Source organism: Neoarius graeffei, chromosome 8 (genome assembly GCF_027579695.1).
Source record: "Neoarius graeffei isolate fNeoGra1 chromosome 8, fNeoGra1.pri, whole genome shotgun sequence".
Classification (NCBI taxonomy): Eukaryota; Metazoa; Chordata; class Actinopteri; order Siluriformes; family Ariidae; genus Neoarius; species Neoarius graeffei.
The window spans coordinates 76,340,686-76,365,007 of NC_083576.1; the positions used below are offsets into that span (position 1 = coordinate 76,340,686).

Consider the following 24,322-nt stretch of genomic DNA (forward strand, 5'->3'; position numbering starts at 1 on the left):
AAAACAGACAGCATGGCTCAAGATTTTTTCAGAGTAAAACTTCATATACAGCTGCCATAATATAATTATTACATTTAAACCTAGTAGAATAGGTTAAAAAATAAATACTTATGAAAAACTGCAAATTCTTAAAGCACTAAGTGTCTACTTTCATATGAGCCATTAACCGTATAGGCCTTCTATAGGAAAGGACAGAGTAGACGGTACTTTCCGAGGAGGCTCAGGTCCTTCAATGTGTGCAGCTGATTACTGCAGATGTTTTACCCTATCAGGGACTTTCACATGACATCATCATAACTGCGGATTTGTTTACGTGGCCAGGTTGCCTGGCAAGTTTTGTGTTTGCCAGCAACCGGCACAAGTGTACGCCCGTGATTGTAAGCCAAATTCAGTAAACATCTCCAGATAAACTTGTAGAAGTTAAGAACAACGCCAGAGACCTGTATTGCTTTTGGATGTAATAACAGATGTGGCGATGAGCCTGGATTAACTTTTCACTATTTCCCGGCGAAACCAGAAAGACAAGAAAAATGGTGAGCTGCAGTTAAAGAGGAAGACTGGATGATAAACCATGTCTATGGAGAACATTTTATATCCAGTTAGTGTGAATGCTATGTGCAACGTTAAAATTTAGATTTGGATGTGGGCTTTGGACGTGATATATTTTATGAGACCTAATGCTTGGCTCGAATAGCAACATGCTTGTTATGTACTGATAATGTAGACTCGGCTAAACGCCATAAAATATGCTAGATCTAGGCCCTGGCTTGTTTATTACTGTTAGAAGTCCATGTTTGAGCTTATTTTTGTCATAATAAGGTCTTTTTCTTGATCAGGAATTTCCCATAACATTCCGGCACGAAACCTGCCTCAGAATATTGGTTGGCATTTGTATTTCTAGATGCCTTTAGCATCTCCAGTGTATTTAGAAGTCCCAAATACTAGTAAATGGTTCAGGATACTGTAGTGTCCCAAATCTGGTAGCTGGTTTGTCATATGCTTTTCAAGTGGAATAAATACATTTGTGGGTAAATTAAGGAGAAGAAGCCTTTATTTTTGTCATATTTACACTCAAGCACAGCGAAATTCCTCTTCTGCATTTAATCCATCTGAAGTAGTTAACACAGACACACACACACAAACCTATCATGCAATAAACATGTCCTTGTATACTCAAACACAAAAATATCCTTATAGGTGTATAGGTTAATAATAATAATACAACCCCGATTCCAAAAAAGTTGGGACAAAGTACAAATTGTAAATAAAAACGGAATCCAATAATTTACAAATCTCAAAAACTGATATTGTATTCACAATAGAACATAGACAACATATCAAATATCGAAAGTGAGACATTTTGAAGTTTCATGCCAAATACTGGCTCATTTGAAATTTCATGACAGCAACACATCTCAAAAAAGTTGGGACAGGGGCAATAAGAGGCTGGAAAAGTTAAAAGGTACAAAAAAGGAACAGCTGGAGGACCAAATTGCAACTCATTAGGTCAATTGGCAATAGGTCATTAACATGACTGGGTATAAAAAGAGCATCTTGGAGTGGCAGCGGCTCTCAGAAGTAAAGATGGGAAGAGGATCACCAATCCCCCTAATTCTGCGCCGACAAATAGTGGAGCAATATCAGAAAGGAGTTCGACAGTGTAAAATTGCAAAGAGTTTGAACATATCATCATCTACAGCGCATAATATCATCAAAAGATTCAGAGAATCTGGAAGAATCTCTGTGCGTAAGGGTCAAGGCCGGAAAACCATACTGGGTGCCCGTGATCTTCGGGCCCTTAGACGGCACTGCATCACATACAGGCATGCTTCTGTATTGGAAATCACAAAATGGGCTCAGGAATATTTCCAGAGAACATTATCTGTGAACACAATTCACCGTGCCATCCGCCGTTGCCAGCCAAAACTCTATAGTTCAAAGAAGAAGCCGTATCTAAACATGATCCAGAAGCGCAGACGTCTTCTCTGGGCCAAGGCTCATTTAAAATGGACTGTGGCAAAGTGGAAAACTGTTCTGTGGTCAGATGAATCAAAATTTGAAGTTCTTTATGGAAATCAGGGATGCCATGTCATTCGGACTAAAGAGGAGAAGGACGACCCAAGTTGTTATCAGCGCTCAGTTCAGAAGCCTGCATCTCTGATGGTATGGGGTTGCATTAGTGCGTGTGGCATGGGCAGCTTACACATCTGGAAAGACACCATCAATGCTGAAAGGTATATCCAGGTTCTAAAGCAACATATGCTCCCATCCAGACGACGTCTCTTTCAGGGAAGACCTTGCATTTTCCAACATGACAATGCCAAACCACATACTGCATCAATTACAGCATCATGGCTGCGTAGAAGAAGGGTCCGGGTACTGAACTGGCCAGCCTGCAGTCCAGATCTTTCACCCATAGAAAACATTTGGCGCATCATAAAACGGAAGATACGACAAAAAATACCTAAGACAGTTGAGCAACTAGAATCCTACATTAGACAAGAATGGGTTAACATTCCTATCCCTAAACTTGAGCAACTTGTCTCCTCAGTCCCCAGACGTTTACAGACTGTTGTAAAGAGAAAAGGGGATGTCTCACAGTGGTAAACATGGCCTTGTCCCAACTTTTTTGAGATGTGTTGTTGTCATGAAATTTAAAATCACCTAATTTTTCTCTTTAAATGATACATTTTCTCAGTTTAAACATTTGATATGTCATGTATGTTCTATTCTGAATAAAATATGGAATTTTGAAACTTCCACATCATTGCATTCGTTTTTATTTACAATTTGTACTTTGTCCCAACTTTTTTGGAATCAGGGTTGTAATATATTTTCCAAACTCATGGTAAATCTCTGTACATTATGTGTTGAATATTGGTATCTTTGCTGTTATCATTATTTCCCACACCACAACAGTGTTGAGAGCACGAGTCTCAACCAGACACCCACCTGGCGATCTCCTGGTGATAATCATACTCCTCTCCCTCCTCCACCCAGTCCAGCGAGCCCGTGGTGGGGTTCGCACGACCACAAAACGTCTTCATTATCCCACGATTACTGAACATCACAAAAAAAATCACAAAACAACAAGTAATAAAAAGCTTAGAAAGGTTTTTGAACTAATCCGGTGTGACGACGCTGGGCGCCGCCATATTGTTTCTCGTAACCACGCCCTCTCAGGTCACGTGATCAGATCTGCCTCTGGAGTAGTGCTGTCTATCTTTGCCTTGTAGTCCAGTTTGGGACAAAATATTCTTGATCATTCTGATTTATTCGAATTAATTACATAAATTATACAAATGTAAAGTTTGTGATCTACATCAGATTATTTTCTTGTTGCTGTTAAAACATTTTAGAGCTTTTTTTGTGGAGACAAAGTTAGAGCAAAATGATGATATCTCATCTCATCTCATTATCTGTAGCCGCTTTATCCTGTTCTACAGGGTCGCAGGCAAGCTGGAGCCTATCCCAGCTGACTACGGGCGAAAGGCGGGGTACACCCTGGACAAGTCGCCAGGTCATCACAGGGCTGACACAGACAACCATTCACACTCACATTCACACCTACGCTCAATTTAGAGTCACCAGTTAACCTAACCTGCATGTCTTTGGACTGTGGGGGAAACCGGAGCACCCGGAGGAAACCCACGCGGACACGGGGAGAACATGCAAACTCCGCACAGAAAGGCCCTCGCCGGCCACGGGGCTCGAACCCGGACCTTCTTGCTGTGAGGCGACAGTGCTAACCACTACACCACCGTGCCGCCCTGATATAATATCTATATCATGATAAACTGTATGAATGGTTGTCTGTCTCTCTGTGTTCGTGCTGTGATTGATTGGACCCCAGAGTGCACCCTGTCTCTCACCCACTGTCAGCTGGAATTAGCTCCAGCTCACCTACAACCCTTTGTCAGATAAGCACTATAGATAATGGATGGATGAGTGGCTTGTAACATGAATAATATTTGACAGTTGTCACTTCAGTTCGCATATCTTACATCCGTCTGTTATCTGTAGCTGCTTATCCTATCCTACAGGGTCACAGGCAAGCTGGAGCCTATCCCAGCTGACTATGGTCAAGACGCAAGGTACACCCTGGACAAGTCGCCAGGTCATAGACACAAACAACCATTCACACTCATTCTCACCTACGGTCAATTTAGAGCCATCAATTAGCCTAACCTGCATGTCTTTGGGGGAAACCGGAGCACCCGGAGGAAACCCACCCACGCAGACACAGGGAGAACATGCAAACTCCACACAGAAAGGCCCTCGTCGGCCACTGGGCTCAAACCCAGATCCTTCTTGCTGTGAGGCAACAGTGCTAACCACTACACCACCATGCCACCCTAGTTTGCATATCTTTAACTATGTAATAGAGATATCTGTTTGGCATGCTTGCTACTTGTTTTGGCTAGTTTCAGATAAATCCTTGAAATTGATTTTGCAGGTCTGACCCACCAGATGCAGGTTACTTGGGCGGTCTGTTGTCTTCTCTCATATATCTGCGCTCCGTTTTCATAAGGCTATCCTGATCAGTAATGTAATTCTTAATCACCCATTGAAGCTACCCTATCACACACAGACAACTCAGCTTCGTAAATCACATCTTCCAATCATTTAGCTACACCACACATTTAAATGTGGATATATACTCTTATTCTATCCACATTCACTGGATATGAGCAATCACGCACTCTGATTGGCTACTCTACTACTAGGATATCAGCTCATATACCTTGAGTAGAGAAAAACAAAATGGCGGAGCGTGTTGCTAAACCAACCGAGGATGAAATAAAAACTCTACTCAAAAACAAAACCCCCCAAAATACAAAAAAGCAACAAAATATGGAATAAAAGTATTTCATGGTAAGAATGTATCTTTTTTTTATTTTTCAAGAATTTTTATAGCATTTTTCACAAATTACTACTGTAATTTCGCCGGTTTGTTTACATTCTAAGCGGAAATGATTTTATCGGACATTTTGTAGAAAGTTTTTATGTATTGAATTTGCAAAAAATAAAAATGCTCCATTTCTCAAAATCCAGTGAATGTGGATAGAATTAAACAGTTATTCCACTCAATCTCGTCATACAAGGCTTATAGCCAACTCAGCTATCAGCTCATGTATGACTCAATTTCATGGCATAACTGTTAAATGTTTGTCTGTCAATAAACTGATAAACATCTCTGAACAGCTGTGTCTGCATCGTGAATGTTGCTTCCGGATATCCATGAGGTAGAATCTCCAAGGCGACATTTCTAGATCCTACTTTGTCAACTCAACTTTTTTCAGTACAGACAGATCAAAACCTCTCATTGACATTACAAGCATTTAGCAGATGCTCTTATCCATGTTCTTATACCTAGAACAGTCTGGGGAGTAGTTGGGGGTTAGGTACCTTGCTTAAGGGCACGTCAGCCATTCCTGCTGGCCCAGGGAATCAAACCGGCAACCTTTTGGCCCCAAAGCTACTTATCTAACCATTAGGCCATGGCTATATAAATTATATGTGTATTTTATAAAAAAAAAAGGTCACATTTCACTGCAATATAGCAGGAATTCTACAATATGTCTATAGTAACAGTATATTTAGAAACTCAGTTTATGTGCTCAGAACCCCAGCTCACAATGGACCAACCCCACTGTGCATCATGTATAATATAGAAAGACTTTATTATACACATTAAGTCATGATATACAGATATTTTGTAAACAATAGTACAACAATGACTTTATTACGGCACAGTGTATCACAGTTAATCTTTACGTTTACACTTAAAATAACCCACACCAATTCATCTTTGGGGTCCCGGCCTCCTGTTCTGTTATTGTGCATGATATTTGATTTCAGAAATGTTGTATATTTCACCAATTTCCAAATGCACATGTATATTTTGAGTGACATTTTTATCCCTAAATAATACCAAGCGTGGAGGATCTTGCTCATGGGTTCAACAGTGGCTCTCTGGCGTTGAAGCACAGAACCTAAACTACTAAGCTTCCACCAGTCAGAGGTCAGTGAGGAAAGGAAGTTACTAAATTTAGATTTGACGCCAAGTTGATTCCTGTTTGCTCTGGCTGGACAGGATGGTGTGACTCAGGCTGTTGCATGGAGAGCACTCATCAAGCACACTTGGCTGTCGGCAAGCAGAAAGGCATGCTGGAAGGAGGCACAAGGATGTCTGGGAAGATTGGACGGTATCCTGGTGGCAGCGGCGGCGAGCTCTGTTCCAGTAAACACAATACTGTCCCTCTCACGTCTCGGGGAACGTCCCCGCGTACGTCCAGCAGCACAGAGACATGTTCCTCACTATAAAACGAGAAACGTTAGGAGATTATAAACAGCTAGATGTTATGAAAAAAACCCACCTCACGAATATAAAAGGTGTTTACTTCCTCTTCGACCAAACATGGGTGGATTTTTCAAGATTTGTGACATCATCATTTCTTATTTCTCCTAATACTAAAATTTCAAATATTATTTTGTTCACAAAACACTTAAGCAGCCTGTACACCACCGAAAAATGATTGATATTTAAGAACATGCAGCCAGCACTTCAAACTGGAGGACTATGAAAGAGATTTCAAAGTAGAGTTGACTGGATTCTCCACCAAAGAAGATGCAAAAGAAACCTACTGTGTTTAGTACAAAAAGGAACCCAGAGCAGAGGACCCAAAAGTAGCTGAACAAAGGTATAACATCGAGTTAATGTCCACTAGAAAATGCTTCTCCTCACCCATACACAGTAACCTTACATTACATGACAGGCATTTAGCAGACACTCTTATCCAGAGCAAGATACAACATACCCAAAGGAGTAGTTAGGTTCCTTGCTCAAAGGCACTTCAGCTATTCCTGCTGATCTAGGGAATCAAACCAGCCATGTTTTGGTCCCCAAAGCTGCTTCTCGAACCATTAGGTCATAGCTAGCAAGGTCACTAACACAAAGTTAGATAACATGTAACATTGCTAGCTAACATAAATGGTAGCTTCTTGTGTTGTTGCTAACTTTAGTTCTTTCGCTATTTTGAAAGACCTACATTTGCTCTCTGCTTGCCTTCTGTAGTAGTTACAAGAAGAATACAAGATGCCTTTACAGTGGTGCTTGAAAGTTTATGAACCCTTTAGAATTTTCTATATTTCTGCATTAATATGACCTAAAACATCATCAGATTTTTACACAAATCCTAAAAGTAGATAAAGAGAACCCAGTTAAACAAATGAGACAAAAATATTATACTTGCTCGTTTATTTATTGAGGAAAATGATCCAGTATTACATATCTGAGAGTGGCAAAAGGATGTGAACCTCTAGGATTAGCAGAAGGTGAAATTAGAGTCAGGTGTTTTCAATCAATGGGATGACAATCAGGTGTGAGTGGGCACCCTGTTTTATTTAAAGAACAGGGATCTATCAAAGTCTGATCTTCACGACACATGTTTGTGGAAGTGTATCGTGACACGAACAAAGGAGATTTCTGAGGACCTCAGAAAAAGTGTTGCTGATGCTCATCAGGCTGGAAAAGGTTACAAAACCATCTCTAAAGAGTTTGGACTTCACCAATCCACAGTCAGACAGATTGTGTACAAATGGAGGAAATTCAAGACCATTGTTACCCTCCCCAGGAGTGATCGACCAACAAAGATCACTCCAAGAGCAAGGCATGTAATAGTTGGCGAGGTCACAAAGGACCCCAGGGTAATTTCTAAGCAACTGAAGGCCTCTCTCACATGGGCTAATGTTAATGTTCATGAGTCCACCATCAGGAGAACACTGAACAACAATGGTGTGCATGGCAGGGGTGCAAGGAGAAAGCCACTGCTCTCTAAAAAGAACATTGCTGCTCATCTGCAGTTTGCTAACGATTACATGGACAAGCCAGAAGGCTATTGGAAAAATGTTTTGTGGATGGATGAGACCAAAATAGAACTTTTGGTTTAAATCAGAAGCGTTATGTTTGGAGAAAGGAAAGCACTGCATTCCAGCATAAGAACCTTATCCCATCTGTGAAACATGGTGGTGGTAGTATCATGGTTTGGGCCTGTTTTGCTGCATCTGGGCAGGACGGCTTGCCATCATTGATGGAACAATGAATTCGGAATTATACCAGCAAATTCTAAAGGAAAATGTCAGGACATCTGTCCATGAACTGAATCTCAAGAGAAGGTGGGTCATGCAGCAAGACAACGACCCTAAGCACACAAGTCATTCTACCAAAGAATGGTTAAAGAATAATAAAGTTAATGTTTTGGAATGGCCAAGTCAAAGTCCTGACCTTAATCCAATGGAAATGTTGTGGAAGGACCTGAAACGAGCAGTTCATGTGAGGAAACCCACCAACATCCCAGAGTTGAAGCTGTTCTGTATGGAGGAACGGGCTAAAATTCCTCCAAGCCGGTGTCATATTTATTTTAGGTCATATTTATGCAGAAATATAGAAAATTCTAAAGGGTTCACAAACTTTCAAGCACCACTGTATTTATCACACATACACTCAAGCACAGACTTAAACGCAGTGAAATTCTTCCTCTGCATGAAGCAGTGAACACACACATACAAGTGAGCAATGAGCACACCCAGAGCAATGAGCAGCCATGCTACAGTACAGCGCCCAAAGAGTAGTTGGGGGTTAGGTGCCTTGCTCAAGGGAATCAAACCGGCGATGCTTTGGGCCCAAGGCTGCTTCTCTAACCTTCAGGCCATGGTTTAGTTTACTTTCGTTCTTCTTCTGTATATTCTGTCTTGAAAATGTATGGTTGGATTTCACTGTGCAACAGTAACTCAAAGAAATCTTCATCCATTGAATCATTTTTGTTGCTTGAGTAATCTATTCATTCCATCACAACACTTACAAAAAAGTGATCACTTTGTAACAGTAGCCAGCTAGCTATATGGCTTTAACATTAGCCCAATGAAAACAACCCGCAGTTCTCCTTCCTCCACAAATATCCACTCCCAGCCTTTGTAGCCTTTCAAATGTTGCTCAAATTTTGCTTCCACTTCCATTATACTTAAAATCTGCAACATCTTGCTATAGACCCACCAGAGTCATTGTGCGTGATGTGAGAAGGCAGTTTTTGATTTTGCCCGGAGCATCTGTTCAAGGACCCTTATTATATCAAAACCTCTGAAATCTAAAGAGATGTCGGCATCCACATTGTATGCACTCAACGGCCACTTTAATAGGACCTTGTTCTTGATTCTAAGATTCCTGTTCTTGGCTGCAGGACTGGAACCCAATGTGTTCTTCTGCTGTTGCATGCTTTTCTGCTCACCACGGTTGTAAAGAGTTGCTATGAGTTAGTATATCCTTCCTGACAGCTCGAACCAATCTGTCCATTTTCCTCTGACCTCTCTTATCAACAAGGCGTTTGTTTCCATCCACAGAACTGTCGCTCACTCACTCGATGTTTTTTGTGAATAAAAGGTTTCGTCTTCTATGGAAAATACACCTCACAGATTGAACCCCTTTAGGAAGAAACAGCTATCCAAAGATCCCTCAAAGAAACCTTTTTTGAGGTGTGTGTGTGTGTGTGTGTTTAAAGCATAGTTTCTTCTTGTCTCGTCTCGTCTTCTTCCGCTTATCCGGGACCGGGTCGCGGAGGCAGCAGTCTAAGCATGGAAGCCCAAACTTCCCTTTCCCCAGACACCTCGGCCAGCTCCTCGGGAAGAACACCGAGGCGTTCCCAGGCCAGCCGAGAGACATCGTCCCTCCAGCATGTCCTGGGTCTTCCCCGGGGCCTCCTCCCAGGGGGACATGCCTGGAACACCTCCCCAGGGAGGCGTCCAGGAGGCATCCAAAAAAGATGCCCGAGCCACCTCAGCTGATTCCTCTCGATGTGGAGGAGCAGCGGCTCTACTCCGAGCTCCTCCTGAGTGACTGTGCTTCTCACCCTATCTCTAAGGGAGCGCCCAGCCACCCTGCGAAGGAAGCTCATTTCGGCGGCTTGTATCCGCGATCTTGTTCTTTCTGTCATTACCCAAAGCTCATGACCATAGGTGAGAGTCGGAACGTAGATCGACCGGTAAACTGAGCTTCGCCTTTTGGCTCAGCTCCTTCTTCACCACGACGGACCGGTAAAGCGACCGCATCACTGCGGAGGCTGCACCGATCCGCCTGTCGATCTCACGCTCCATCCTTCCCTCACTCGTGAACAAGATCCCGAGATACTTAAACTCCTCCACTTGAGGCAGGACTTCTCCACCAACCTGGAGAGGGCAAGCCACCCTTTTCCGGTCGAGAACCATGGCCTCGGACTTGGAGGTGCTGATTCTCATCCCAGCCGCTTCACACTCGACTGCAAACCGCCCCAGTGCATGCTGAAGGTCCTGGTTTGAAGAAGCCAACAGGACAACATCATCCGCAAAAAGCAGAGATGAAATCCTGTGGTTCCCAAACAGGATTCCTTCCGGCCCCTGGCTGCGCCTAGAAATTCTGTCCATAAAAATTATGAACAGAACCGGTGACAAAGGGCAGCCCTGCCGGAGTCCAACATGCACTGGGAACAGGTCTGACTTACTGCCGGCAATGCGAACCAGACTCCTGCTCCGTTCGTACAGGGACCGGACAGCCCTTAGCAAAGAGCCCCGAACCCCATACTCCCGAAGCACCCCCCACAGAATACCACGGGGGACACGGTCGAATGCCTTCTCCAGATCCACAAAACACATGTGGACTGGTTGGGCAAACTCCCATGAACCCTCGAGCACCCTATGAAGGGTATAGAGCTGGTCCAGTGTTCCGCGACCAGGACGAAAACCGCATTGTTCCTCCTGGATCCGAGGTTCAACTATTGGTCGAATTCTCCTCTCCAGTACCCTGGAGTAAACTTTCCCTGGGAGGCTGAGAAGTGTGATTCCCCTATAATTGGAGCACACTCTCCGGTTCCCTTTCTTAAAAAGAAGGACCACCACCCCAGTCTGCCACTCCAGAGGCACTGTCCCCGACTGCCACGCGATGTTGCAGAGGCGTGTCAACCAAGACAGCCCCACAACATCCAGAGACTTCAGATACTCAGGGCCGGATCTCATCCACCCCCGGTGCCTTGCCACCGAGGAGCTTGCAAACCACCTCAGTGACTTCGGCTTGGGTAATGGACAAGTCCACCTCTGAGTCATCAGCCTCAGTCTCCTCAGTGGAAGACATGACGGTGGGATTGAGGAGATCCTCAAAGTATTCCTTCCACCGCCCAACAATGTCCCCAGTCGAGGTCAACAGCTCCCCACCCGCACTGTAAACAGTGTTGGCAGAGTACTGCTTCCCCCTCCTGAGGTGCCGGACGGTTTGCCAGAATTTCTTCGAGGCCGACCGATAGTCCTTCTCCATGGCCTCCCCGAACTCCTCCCAGTTCTGAGTTTTTGCCTCCGCAACTGCCCGAGCTGCAGCACGCCTGGCCTGCCGATACCCGTCGGCTGCCTCAGGAGTCCCGGAGGTCAACATGGCCCGATAGGACTCCTTCTTCAGCTTGACGGCATCCCTTACTTCCGGTGTCCACCACCGGGTTTGGGGATTGCTGCCACGACAGGCACCGGAGACCTTGCGGCCACAGCTCCGAACAGCTGCGTCCACAATGGAGGTAGAGAACATGGTCCACTCAGACTCAATGTCCCCTGCCTCCCTCGGAAGCTGGGAAAAGCTCAACCGGAGGTGGGAGTTAAAGACCTCCCCAACAGAGTGCTCGGCCAGACGTTCCCAGCAGACCCTCACCATATGTTTGGGCCTGCCAGGTCTGTCCAGCTTCCTCCTCCGCCAGCAGATCCAACTCACCACCAGGTGGTGATCAGTTGACAGCTCAGCCCCTCTCTTCACCCGAGTGTCCAAGACATAGGGCCGGAGATCAGATGAAACGACTACAAAGTCGATCATCGACCTCCGACCTAAGGTGTCCTGGTGCCACGTGCACTTATGGACACCCCTATGCTCGAACATGGTGTTCGTTATGGACAAACCGTGACTAGCACAGAAGTCCAATAACAAAACACCACTCGGGTTCAGATCGGGGAGGCCGTTCCTCCAAACCACGCCCCTCCAGGTGTCACTGTCATCGCCCACGTGAGCATTGAAGTCCCCCAGTAGCACAATGGAGTCCCCAGTCTGAGCACCCCTCAGTACCTCTCCCAGGGACTCCAAGAAGGCCGGATACTCTATACTGCTATTTGGCCCGTAGGCACAAACAACAGCAAGAGCCCTCTCCCCAATCCGAAGGCGCAGAGAGGTGACCCTCTCGTTCACTGGGGTAAACTCCAACACATGGCGGCTGAGCTGGGGAGCTATAAGCAAGCCCACACCAGCCCGCCACCGCTCACCACGGGCGACTCCAGAGAAGTGCAAAGTCCAGCCCCTCTCGAGGAGCTGGGTTCCAGAGCCCAAGCTGTGCGTGGAGGTGAGCCCGACTATCTCTAGCCGGTACCTCTCAACCTCCCGCACAAGCTCAGGCTCTTTCCCCCCCAGCGAAGTGACATTCCATGTCCCAACAGCCAGCCGCTGTGTCCGGGGATCAGGTCGTCGAGGCCCCTGCCTTCGACAAGCCACCCAATCCACACTGCACCAAACCCCTACTGCTACCTCTGTGGGTGGTGAACCCACAGGAGGTCGGGCCCACGTCACCTCTTCGGGCTGAGCCCGGCCGGGCCCCATGGGCAAAGGCCCGGCCACCAAGCGCTCGCATACGAGCCCCAACCCCGGGCCTCGCTCCAGGGTGGGGCCCCGGCTGCGTCATACCGGGCGACGTCACGGTCCTTGCTTTTTTCTCCATAGGGGTTTTTGGTGAACTGCTCTTGGTCTGGCCTGTCACCTAGGACCTGTCTGCCTTGGGAAACCCTGACAGGGGCATAATGCCCCCGACAACATAGCTCCTAGGATCATTCAAGCACACAAACCCCTCCACCACAATAAGGTGGCAGTTCTAGGAGGGGGCATAGTTTCTTTTATTTGAGATTTCCTAAGAAGTCTCGGGTATTTGGGACTTAAGAAGAAAAGTTAATTCATGAATAATTTCCTTTATATTCAGTTTAGATAAAAGCTAAAATTATCAAACGATTACTATTAATGTTCCTATAATTAAAATTATTTAACATCATTGGAGGAATGTTATATAAAAATGATGGCAAAAGCATTAAAAAAAACTTAACAAATGTTCTTTAAAGGGGACGGATTATGAAAAACTCACTTTTTCAGTGGTTGTGCACATACATTTGGGTATCTGGAGCCAACCAATGCACAAACTCTGAAAAAAGACACCCAGTCAGTTTCTTTTCCGCTGCCTATTTCAGAAAACATGAGCTTCAAGAAGCTGTTCAGATTTGGCTCCTCTTTCTATGTCACAAGTGGAGCTCATTAGAATAATCCCACCCCCTCATCTGAGTATCTCCACTTATGGCTTGAGAACTGGCGTTGTGAATGAATATTCATGAGGAAAGTGCTCCCTGATTGGCTGGTGGAAGAGGAGGTTGGGCTGAGCAGTGGCTCGTTATCATTTAAAGGAACAGATACTCAAATCAGCCGTTTTGAACAGGGCTGTTCAGACAGGGTGAGATGTCCAGACATTTCATTAAGACCTCAGGGAACTGCGTCAACTTATGGAAAGGGGAGATAATATGTCACCTTTAAAAGACCATTTTCAAGAAATGGAACATTCAGAAAATGTTAATCTATAATTGTTGGCAGGAAGGTAACCTACCTGATGTCAGGGTACTTGGATATCAGCCCAGACACCTCAAGTGTTAGCATGCCAGGATCTTTTAGCTTGATTAAATCAGCCAGCACAGGGATCAGAGCTGTGGGCTCCACCTCACTGACGGACCCATCAACTTCCTAAAGATCAACAGACAACTTGAAAGAAACCGTATGACCAAAATCAAACATGCATGCTAACATGGCTAAGAAGGAAAAGCAGTCAATTTTGCTGTGCTTTCAAACACAATTTTAATCATGCACTGTTGAAGCTGACGGCACGGTGGTTAGCACTGTCGCCTTACAGCAAGAAGGTCCTGGGTTCTAGCCCAGCAGCTGGTAAGGGCCTTTCTGTGTGGAGTTTGCACGTTCGCCCCGTGTCTGCATGGGTTTCCTCCGGGTGCTCCGGTTTCCCCCACAGTCCAAAGACATGCAGGTTAGGCTAATTGGTGGCTCTAAATTGACCGTAGGTGTGAATATGAGTGTGAATGGATGCTTGTCTCTGTGTCAGCCCTGTGATAACCTGGTGACTTGTCCAGGGTGTACCCCGCCTCTCGCCCATAGTCAGATGGGATAGGCTCCAGCTTGCATGTGACCCTATACAGGATAAGCGGCTACACATAATGGATGGATGTTGAAGCTGACTGCCTCAACTGGCCAAGAGGTGCATATTTCATTTCCAACCATTTCAGGTCTTACATAATCAAATAACCACAAAATAATGACTTCGGACTCAAGAAAAACAAGCTCATACTGCTCCTCAGGTTTGAACCAGTGATATACTGTACACTGCATGTACCCCTTCATCATCAGTTGTGATGAGATATTTTTGTAGTTTGTAAACGATCTTTATGCAGTATGCTTCATTCATTCTCACCATGCTCTGGAAGTGCTCCCTTAGCTGCTGGGCGTCCTGAACCATCTGCTGCGCTAACAGTTGCCTCTCTTCATCGCTCCGGCATATCAGCTTCTTCTGCATCAGCGCACGCACGTACTCCACCACCGTCAGCCACTGGCATTCCTCCTGCAGCCTCTGTACAGTCACACACACACATACACACACACTGAGTGGGCTATCTTAACCACTTTACATTTAAGTCAATAAATCAGTATATTAGAGCAAGTAATTAAGAATGCCTCAATATTCTTAGGCGCGTGTTAATCCTTTATACTTGGTTAGCAGACTGATGACATAAGTACAGTATTGCTGGGTTTCAGTCACGTGATTTTTCTTAGCGGTTTTACCTGAAGTGAAATAGCTGGTGGCCTAAACGGCTGCCGTAGTGCAAACAACTAGTGATAACTTATCAGAGTATGCTCATAATCTAGAAGCCACTGCTCGCTTTAGATATATTCAGAAGATTGCTATGTGCAGTGGAATCGACCCCTACAGTCTGGGAAAGAAGGATTTGTCATACGATCTCGAAAACTACCCTTCAGCCGAGTTCCCCGACATCTTGAACTATCTGGTGTTGCAGACGTCCTTCTACACCACAAAACAGATGAAAGCGTGGAAGAGTATGGAGGCTTACAACTTTTTTTGTATGTGGCTGGGTAAAGGACCTCACCATCAAGTCGCTGCCCAATGAATCCTGGATTGTTTTTGCCCATGTGAGTACAGTATGGTTTTTTTTTTTAAGTTTTTTGTTCTCGTCTTTACAACGAAGTGCTGCAAGTTGAAGTGTAAACAAACAACAGTTGCCTTGATTTTCACTTGTGTTGGCGCTTATCTCTCAGCTAAATCATTCACAAAGATCATCAGAAACCCCTTTAAAGACCTGGATCTTAGTTAAACAAGACGGAGAAGAAGTGATCACGGCGCATTGTAACTGTATGGCTGGGGAAGAATTTTGTCGCGAACCTTCATGCATATGGACTTTGTGAGGAGTAAACAAAGAAACAGCTGGGGACTTTAGCACTTCGTGACTAAAAAAAGTACTATAAAATACAGTGGTGCTTGAAAGTTTGTGAACCCTTTAGAATTTTCTATATTTCTGCATAAATATGACCTAAAACATCATCAGATTTTCACACAAATCCTATAAGTAGATAAAGAGAACCCAGTTGCACAAATTAGATTAAAAAAATTATACTTGGTCATTTATTTATTGAGGAAAATGATCCAATATTACATATCTGAGAGTGGCAAAAGTATGTGAACCTCTAGGATTAGTAGCTAATTTGAAGGTGAAATTAGAGTCAGGTGTTTTCAATCAATGGGATGACAATCAGGTGTGAGTGGGCACCCTGTTTTATTTAAAGAACAGGGATCTATCAAAGTCTGATCTTCACAACACATGTTTGTGGAAGTGTATCATGGCACAAACAAAGGAGATTTCTGAGGAGCTCAGAAAAAGCGTTGTTGATGCTCATCAGGCTGGAAAAGGTTGCAAAACCATCTCTAAAGAGTTTGGACTCCACCAATCCACAGTCAGACAGATTGTGTACAAATGGAGGAAATTCAAGACCATTGTTACCCTCCCCAGGAGTGGTCGACCAACAAAGATCACTCCAAGAGCAAGGCGTGTAATAGTCGGCGAGGTCACAAAGGACCCCAGGGTAACTTCTAAGCAACTGAAGGCCTCTCTCACATTGGCTAATGTTAATGTTCATGAGTCCACCATCAGGAGAACACTGAACAACAATGGTGTGCATGGCAGGGTTGCAAGGAGAAAGCCACTGCTCTCCAAAAAGAACATTGCTGCTCGTCTGCAGTTTGCTAAAGATCACGTGGACAAGCCAGAAGGCTACTGGAAAAATGTTTTGTGGATGGATGAGACCAAAATAGAACTTTTTGGTTTAAATGAGAAGCGTTATGTTTGGAGAAAGGAAAACACTGCATTCCAGCATAAAAACCTTATCCCATCTATGAAACATGGTGGTGGCAGTATCATGATTTAGGCCTGTTTTGTTGCATCTGGCCCAGGACGGCTTGCCATCATTGATGGAACAATGAATTCTGAATGATACCAGTGACTCCTAAAGGAAAATATCAGGACATCTGTCCATGAACTGAATCTCAAGAGAAGGTGGGTCATGATACTGAAAGCGAAGGTTCACCTACTTTTGCCACTCACAGATATGTAATATCGGTGTATAATATTTTTGTCTCATTTGCTTAACTGAGTTCTCTTTATCTACTTTTAGGACTTGTGTGAAAATTTGATGATGTTTTAGGTCATATTTATGCAGAAATCTAAAAAATTCTAAATGGTTCACAAACTTTCAAGCACCATTGTAATGACACATAGCAAGAAAAACCACATTCATGCAGTCATCGAAACTTGCCAATCATGTGGCAGCAGCATAGTGCATAAAATCATGCAGATACAGGTTAAGTGCTTCAGCTAATGTTCACATCAAATATCAGAATGGGGGGAAAATTGTGATCTCTGAAGGCCTCTGCATGCTCGTGCGACAAGGCTTTCGCAGATAGCTTTTCGCAGACAGTTGTAATTTATTGTTGAGCGGGGATAATAGGCGTGCGCGATGTTATTCACCGGCACAACGCAAGGGGGCGCGAACTCGCTAGGAGTAGTTGGTGGGTGTGGTTAGTGGAGTGTTTATCCTCCGGTTACTTATAATGACTAGAACTTTTTTTTTTTATAATGACTAGAACTGGAGTTGTATAGATGTACGTACTTCCTCAATCAACCGCTCTTCATGCTGCTCCATCTTCGCTCGTGTTTTTAAAAATGCCGGTCGTGAAAACAAACCAAACCAGGAAAGTAGGGAAGCGGAAGTGCATGTACAGCGGATGTAGAGTGGACTAATCAGAGCCCTCTTGTCTGCGACGCTGTCTGCGAGGCTTCTGTGGTGGTCACAATTTTTGGGAGGTGCGCGCAGAGCGTCTGCGAAGGTGGGGGGGCTACGCAGACACTGTCTGCGACGCTATCTGCGAGGACTGCATTGTCAGCATAAATTGGCCTTGAGTTTAACTGTGGTATGTTTGTTGGTGCCAGATGGCCTGGTTTGAGTATTTCAGAAACTGCTGAGCTCCTGGGATTCTCATGCATAACAGTCTAAAGAGTTTACACAGAATTGTGCAAAAAAAAAAACATCTTTTGATTGGAGGATCTGCAGGCTGAAACACCTTGTTGATGAGAGAGTGGAACGACCAGACTGGTCTGAACTGACAGGAAGTCTATAATAACTCAAATAATGACTGTTTACAACTGTGTTGAGCAGAAGAGCATCTCAGAACATGCAACATATCAAACCTTGAGGTGGTTGAGCTACAACAGAAGAAGATCATACCAGGTTCTAATCCTGTCAGCCAAGAACAAGCCATGAATTTGAGGCTATCATGGGCACAGACTCACCCAAACTGGACAGGTTTATTTTTTCCTAATCTTCAACTATCCATGATAGCATTAGGTTCCTGTTCTTGGCTGACAGAACTGGAACCCAATGTGGCCTTTTGCTGTTGTAGCCCATCCACCTCAAAGTTCAAAGTTTTGTCCATGTTGAGATGCTTTTCTGCTCACCACAGCTGTAAAGAGTGATTATATGAGTTACTATAACCTTCCTGGCAGCTTGAAACAATCTGGCCATTTTTCTCTGACCTCTTTTATCTCAAGGCATTTCCACCCATAGAGCTGTCACTCACTTTTTCACACTGTTCTGTGTAAACACGAGAAACTGTTGTGTGGGAAAATGATCAGGAGATCAGCAGTTGGTTAGCAGATGCACTTATCCAGAGCAACATACAACATAACTAGGGCATCCTGGGAAGCAGTTGGGGGTTAGGTGCCTTGCTCAAGGGTACTTCAGCCATTCCTGCTGGTCCAGGGAATCAAACCAGCAACCTTTTAGTCCCAAAGCTGCTTCTCTAAACATTAGGCCATGGCTTCCCCATTAAATACTTAAATCAAATCAGATCATCTGGTTCTCGGGCAAGATCATAGAGTAAATAAATGCATTTCCATTTAATTTTAGTAGAATTTATTTGTGGTTATGAATGAAATTAAACGTTAGTTAAAAAAAAAAAGGCTGCACAATTTTGGCTGTTCACCAGAATTCAGACACAGCAACATCTGATGGTTCTTCCCAGACAACCACAAGTATCATCAAATTAATACAAAGCATTGTACATTTATGCTGACATTTTGTTGGATGGCATAAACACCACTTTTGTAAAATGGCATAAACACCAACCTCTCTGCAAGGTGAGCGCACTCGGCTGTATAGTTCACAGTGGTGCTCCAGAACACCACACACCTTAGGGATGACGTCTCCCTGGACCAGCCAGGAACGTGACAGAAGCCCCTGCAAGTAGGGCTGAAGATCCAGGAGCAGCTGGTCCATCATGAGGCGACATGCTTTCCTCACGGCCCGGTCCAGAGCAGCCAGTGGCCCAGGGGGAATCCGGGAAAACCGCACTGATTGATGAGAGCTAACCTGCTGATGAAGGGTCTCTGTGGATGTCCTGGAGGAACATTTAAAAGCATATAGTGAAAATAAGTCCATGTAGAACCCCATTTCCTGGGCACAGTTTAAGGCTTGTTATGTCAGCAGCACAAACACAGACATACTGTAAAAAGATACTTGTTCACCATCTCACTTGAGGATGATGCAGTTGCTTATGCAGGCCAGGAGGTAATGGAGGTAGAATTTGGTGTTGTTTGTCATTGGATCCTTTCGATGCTCCTTGCCATATTCGATTATAGCGTCTCGAAATCTGAGTGGAAGTTACAGGGACAATGAAAGACCTAAAGTTAGTTTGTTTTTTACATCTTCTGGAAGGACAGAGTCACATGAAACCGGACTAATCAATACTACACTCTTAGAAATGAACTCTTAATCACTGTGGTAGTGCCATCAAGAGTACACCGTTGATATTTTTAGTACTGTATCATCTTTTTCTAGCTGCTCCCGTTAGGGGTCACCATAGTGGATCATCTTTCCCAATTTATGATCTGCATAATTGATTTGGCATGGTGGCATGGTGGTGCAGTGGCTAGCACTGTTGCCTCACAGCAAGAAGGTTCTGGGTTCGTACCTCACAGCCGATGGGGGTCTTTCTGTGTGGGGTTTGCATGTTCTCCCCATGTCTGTGTGGGTTTCCTCTGAGTGCTCTAGTTTTCCAACAGTTCAAAGACATACTAATTATGTAAAATACCCAGGCGCTGGGGTTGCACAACACAGTGCATACTTGGTGCCGGTCCCAAGCCCAGATAGATTGGGAAGGGTTGCGTCAGGAAGGGCATCTGGTGTAAAACCTATGCCAAAGATGCAGAACAGATCTGCTGTGGTAACCCCTAACGAGAGCAGCTGAAAGAATAATAATAATTGATTTGGCACAGGAGCCCTGCAATGATCTGGTGACTTGTCCAGGGTGTACCCCACCTCTCGCCCATAGTCAGCTGGTATAGGCTCCGGCTTGCCTGCGACCCTGTACAGGAGAAGTGGCTACAGATAATGGATAAATGGATGGATGGATGGATGGATGGATGGATGGATGGATTGATTCGACATAGGTTTTACACAGGATTCTCTTCCTGACACAACTCTCCCCAATCTATCCGGGTTTGGGACTGGCACTAAGTATGCACTGGCTTGTGCAACCCCAGTGGCTGGGTATTTTACCCAATCTGCATGTCTTTGAACTGTGGAAGGAAACTGGAGCACCTGGAGGAAACCCATGCACCCATGTTTGTATATACATCTAAAAATAAAATTCAGGCTGATAATTAGACCTTAAGACCACTACTTTTAAAACTTTAGTCTGAAAAGGTACACTACACTCTCGGAAAATAAAGTACATTATTGTACCTTGAGGGGTACAACAGCTTGTCACTGGGGCAATACCATCTAGTACTTATTTATACCCTTTATATACTGCTTGGGAACATATAAGTACAACCCCAATTCCAAAAAAGTTGGGACAAAGTACAAATTGTAAATAAAAACGGAATGCAATGATGTGGAAGTTTCAAAATTCCATATTTTATTCAGAATAGAACATAGATGACATATAAAATGTTTAAACTGAGAAAATGTATCATTTAAAGAGAAAAATTAGGTGATTTTAAATTTCATGACAACAACACATCTCAAAAAAGTTGGGACAAGGCCATGTTTACCACTGTGAGACATCCCCTTTTCTCTTTACAACAGTCTGTAAACATCTGGTGACTGAGGAGACAAGTTGCTCAAGTTTAGGGATAGGAATGTTAACCCATTCTTGTCTAATGTAGGATTCTAGTTGCTCAACTGTCTTAGGTCTTTTTTGTCGTATCTTCCGTTTTATGATGCGCCAAATGTTTTCTGTGGGTGAAAGATCTGGACTGCAGGCTGGCCAGTTCAGTACCTGGACCCTTCTTCTACGCAGCCATGATGCTGTAATTGATGTAGTATGTGGTTTGGCATTGTCATATTGGAAAATGCAAGGTCTTCCCTGAAAGAGACGTCGTCTGGATGGGAGCATATGTTGCTCTAGAACCTGGATATACCTTTCAGCATTGATGGTGTCTTTCCAGATGTGTAAGCTGCCCATGCCACACGCACTAATGCAACCCCATACCATCAGAGATGCAGGCTTCTGAACTGAGCGCTGATAACAACTCGGGTCGTCCTTCTCCTCTTTAGTCCGAATGACACGGCGTCCCTGATTTCCATAAAGAACTTCAAATTTTGATTCATCTGACCACAGAACAGTTTTCCACTTTGCTACAGTCCATTTTAAACGAGCCTTGGGCCAGAGAAGACGTCTGCGCTTCTGGATCATGTTTAGATACGGCTTCTTCTTTGAACTATAGAGTTTTAGCTGGCAACGGCGGATGGCACGGTGAATTGTGTTCACAGATAATGTTCTCTGGAAATATTCCTGAGCCCATTTTGTGATTTCCAATACAGAAGCATGCCTGTATGTGATGCAGTGCCGTCTAAGGGCCCGAAGATCATGGGCACCCAGTATGGTTTTCCGGCCTTGACCCTTACGCACAGAGATTCTTCCAGATTCTCTGAATCTTTTGATGATATTATGCACTGTAGATGATGATATGTTCAAACTCTTTGCAATTTTACACTGTCGAACTCCTTTCTGATATTGCTCCACTATTTGTCGGCGCAGAATTAGGGGGATTGGTGATCCTCTTCCCATCTTTACTTCTGAGAGCTGCTGCCACTCCAAGATGCTCTTTTTATACCCAGTCATGTTAATGACCTATTGCCAATTGACCTAATGAGTTGCAATTTGGTCCTCCAGCTGTTCCTTTTTTGTACCTTTAACTTTTCCAGCCTCTTATTGCCCCTGTCCCAACTTTTTTGAGACGTGTTGCTGTCATGAAATTTCAAATGAGCCAATATTTGGCATGAAATTTCAAAATGTCTCACTTTCGACATTTGATATGTTGTCTATGTTCTATTGTGAATACAATATCAGTTTTTGAGATTTGTAAATTATTGCATTCCATTTTTATTTACAATTTGTACTTTGTCCCAACTTTTTTGGAATCGGGGTTGTACCTTTTTGGCCCTAAAAAGGTACACACAGTTACCCTGAGGTCCAATAAAGAGCCCTAGGGGGTACATTAGTGTAAATTGTACCTTGTACAGAAATTACTCCTACTGTACCCCTATTTCTGATAGTGTACATGCAAAAATATATTCTAACGGTACAAAAAAATTTAATCTTGATGGTACTACAGCAACAAAGAAAGGTATTGTTTGGTCCCATTATTACTGAGAGTTTCTTTCTAGACTTCCACAATAATACATGGGTATGTTTTGACACAGGAAAACTATTATATATTGTCACCTATATTATATTAAAGCACAAACCTGGTTAGGAGGGTCTCCATTTCATACAGACCCATTTGGATTGTCTGATCCCGCAGACTTTCACTGATCATCAGAGCCACGCGTGCATTCTCTTCTAACATCTAACAATCCGGAGACAAAAATATGAATTGTTTTAGTTCGTAAATGATGCCACTTGTTTTCTTTTTTATTCATTTATAGTTACATTAACGATTGTGAAACACCTATGAAGCAAGTTAGCCCCTTTTATCACTTACATTATAGCTATAAACAGTCATTCCCTCACCAACCTCTGTTTTTCCTCTATTTTGAAGTTAATAAATCAAAAATCACAGCTTATCATGCTACCAAGAAACCACAAAACCCTTTCCAGTGGTTACAGCTTTATCTCTAGCTATTACAAAGTACTGACACTGGAGACTCCTTCCAACAATGTTAAAGAAATGTCTCTATATTATTTGTTAAAGAACATGCTTGTTTTTTTATTTGTTCACTATTAGGATTAGATTAGCCTTTATGGAGTATCTACATACAAGTCCCCATGTAAATGGGTATCATAGAACTAATAATATTTTAAAATTAGCACATTTATTACATTCGCCAACTTTATTGGAGGAGGTTGTGTTCACCTCCATTTGTTCGCTTGCTTTTCCTAATGTAACTCAAAAAGTAGTGAACTGATTTTGATGAAATTTGGAAGAAAGGTCAGCCATCAGCCAAGGAGCAACTGGTTAGATTTTGAAGCAAATCTGAATATGTATGTGGATCCAGGATCCAGAATATCTGGCTTGGCGGAGGTATGTATTACAGGTAATTTTTGAAATCAGGTGAATCTGGATTCACCGAGGTGATTCTAGATTTATCTACGTGAATTAGGTTTAGGGTTAGGTAAGCTCGTGGACTGTTTATTTTCTTTGTTGCAACTTGTTGAGTTCGATTCCCAGCATGGACAGTAAAAAGTTGAAGAAAAAAAAGCAAATGAAACAAGTGTTGCCAGGCAAAACAAACCTCGCCCGTTAGCACTTATTTTATACCTATATGTTGATAATGATAATATTTGTCAATCATCAGCTGTCAGGTTATAAGTCCTATGAAAATCCATGATATTGAGTTTGACATTTCAAAGTCATTCAAGGTCAAAGGTCATGGCGTCAACTGAAAGCCCATATGGGACTTTTTATATGTTGATAATGGTAAACATCTGGCTATCATAAACCATTTTAAAGTTATAGCCCTTTGCAAACCCATGATCTTTAGTTTGACCTTTCAAGGTCAGTCAAGGTGCCAGTGAAAGCCCATATGGCACTTCCTATAAGTTGATAATGGTAAATATCTGTCTACCATCAACCGTTTTCAAGTTACAACCCTCTGAAAATCTGTGACCTTGAGTTTGACCTTTCAAGGTCACTCAAGGTCAAGGATCATGGTGCCAAATGAAAGGCCATATGGGAGTTCCTATATGATCATAATAGTAAACATCTGTCTATCGGCAACCGTTTTTTGAGTTATAACGGAAAATGTTATTTTGACCGAAAGGTTGACCTTTCCGGTGACCTTGACCTTCACCTTGACCCGATTACCCCTAAAATTTAATCAGGTAATCAACGGACCATTGCCCACCTACCCTGAAAATTTGAAGTCAATCGGTGCAACCATTTAGACACTAGATTGTTAACAGACAGACAAACAAACAAACAGACAAACAAACAAACCGCAATGATTACAATACCTCACCCCACTTACCCCATCGCGGGTGAGGTAATTAGAAAGACAGGTTTCTAAGTGTAATTCTGGGTAGAGAGGTATAAGAGGATCGAAGGGGGTGAGTGAAAAATGAGGGGGAAAGGTGAATAGAGACTGGTTGTCAAAGTGTAT

The 24,322-nt window shown here is 43.6% G+C and overlaps 2 protein-coding genes across 3 annotated transcripts in view; both read right to left on the bottom strand.

The window, feature by feature from the left end:
• prmt7 (protein arginine methyltransferase 7) overlaps window positions 1-3,166 on the bottom strand; it is a 45,218-nt gene extending 42,052 nt beyond the window's left edge. Inside the window, exon 1 of the mRNA XM_060928268.1 lies at window positions 2,953-3,166. Within this exon, the coding sequence (XP_060784251.1) occupies window positions 2,953-3,068 (116 nt within the window). The 5' untranslated portion in view covers window positions 3,069-3,166. The remainder of the gene's footprint in view (window positions 1-2,952) is intronic.
• A 2,466-nt stretch (window positions 3,167-5,632) lies between these two features.
• The window catches only part of exoc3l1 (exocyst complex component 3-like 1), a 48,616-nt gene continuing 29,926 nt past the window's right edge, over window positions 5,633-24,322 (bottom strand). The window contains exons 8-13 of one of the 2 annotated variants that reach the window (XM_060928270.1): window positions 22,469-22,569; window positions 19,248-19,364; window positions 18,905-19,112; window positions 14,562-14,717; window positions 13,692-13,825; window positions 5,633-6,321 (exon numbers count right to left, since the gene is read on the bottom strand). In XM_060928270.1, the coding sequence (XP_060784253.1) occupies window positions 6,135-6,321; window positions 13,692-13,825; window positions 14,562-14,717; window positions 18,905-19,112; window positions 19,248-19,364; window positions 22,469-22,569 (903 nt within the window). In that variant the 3' untranslated portion in view covers window positions 5,633-6,134. Of the gene's footprint in view, window positions 6,322-13,691; window positions 13,826-14,561; window positions 14,718-18,841; window positions 19,113-19,247; window positions 19,365-22,468; window positions 22,570-24,322 lie in introns of both variants that reach the window. The other variant, XM_060928269.1, reaches the window with a different exon arrangement.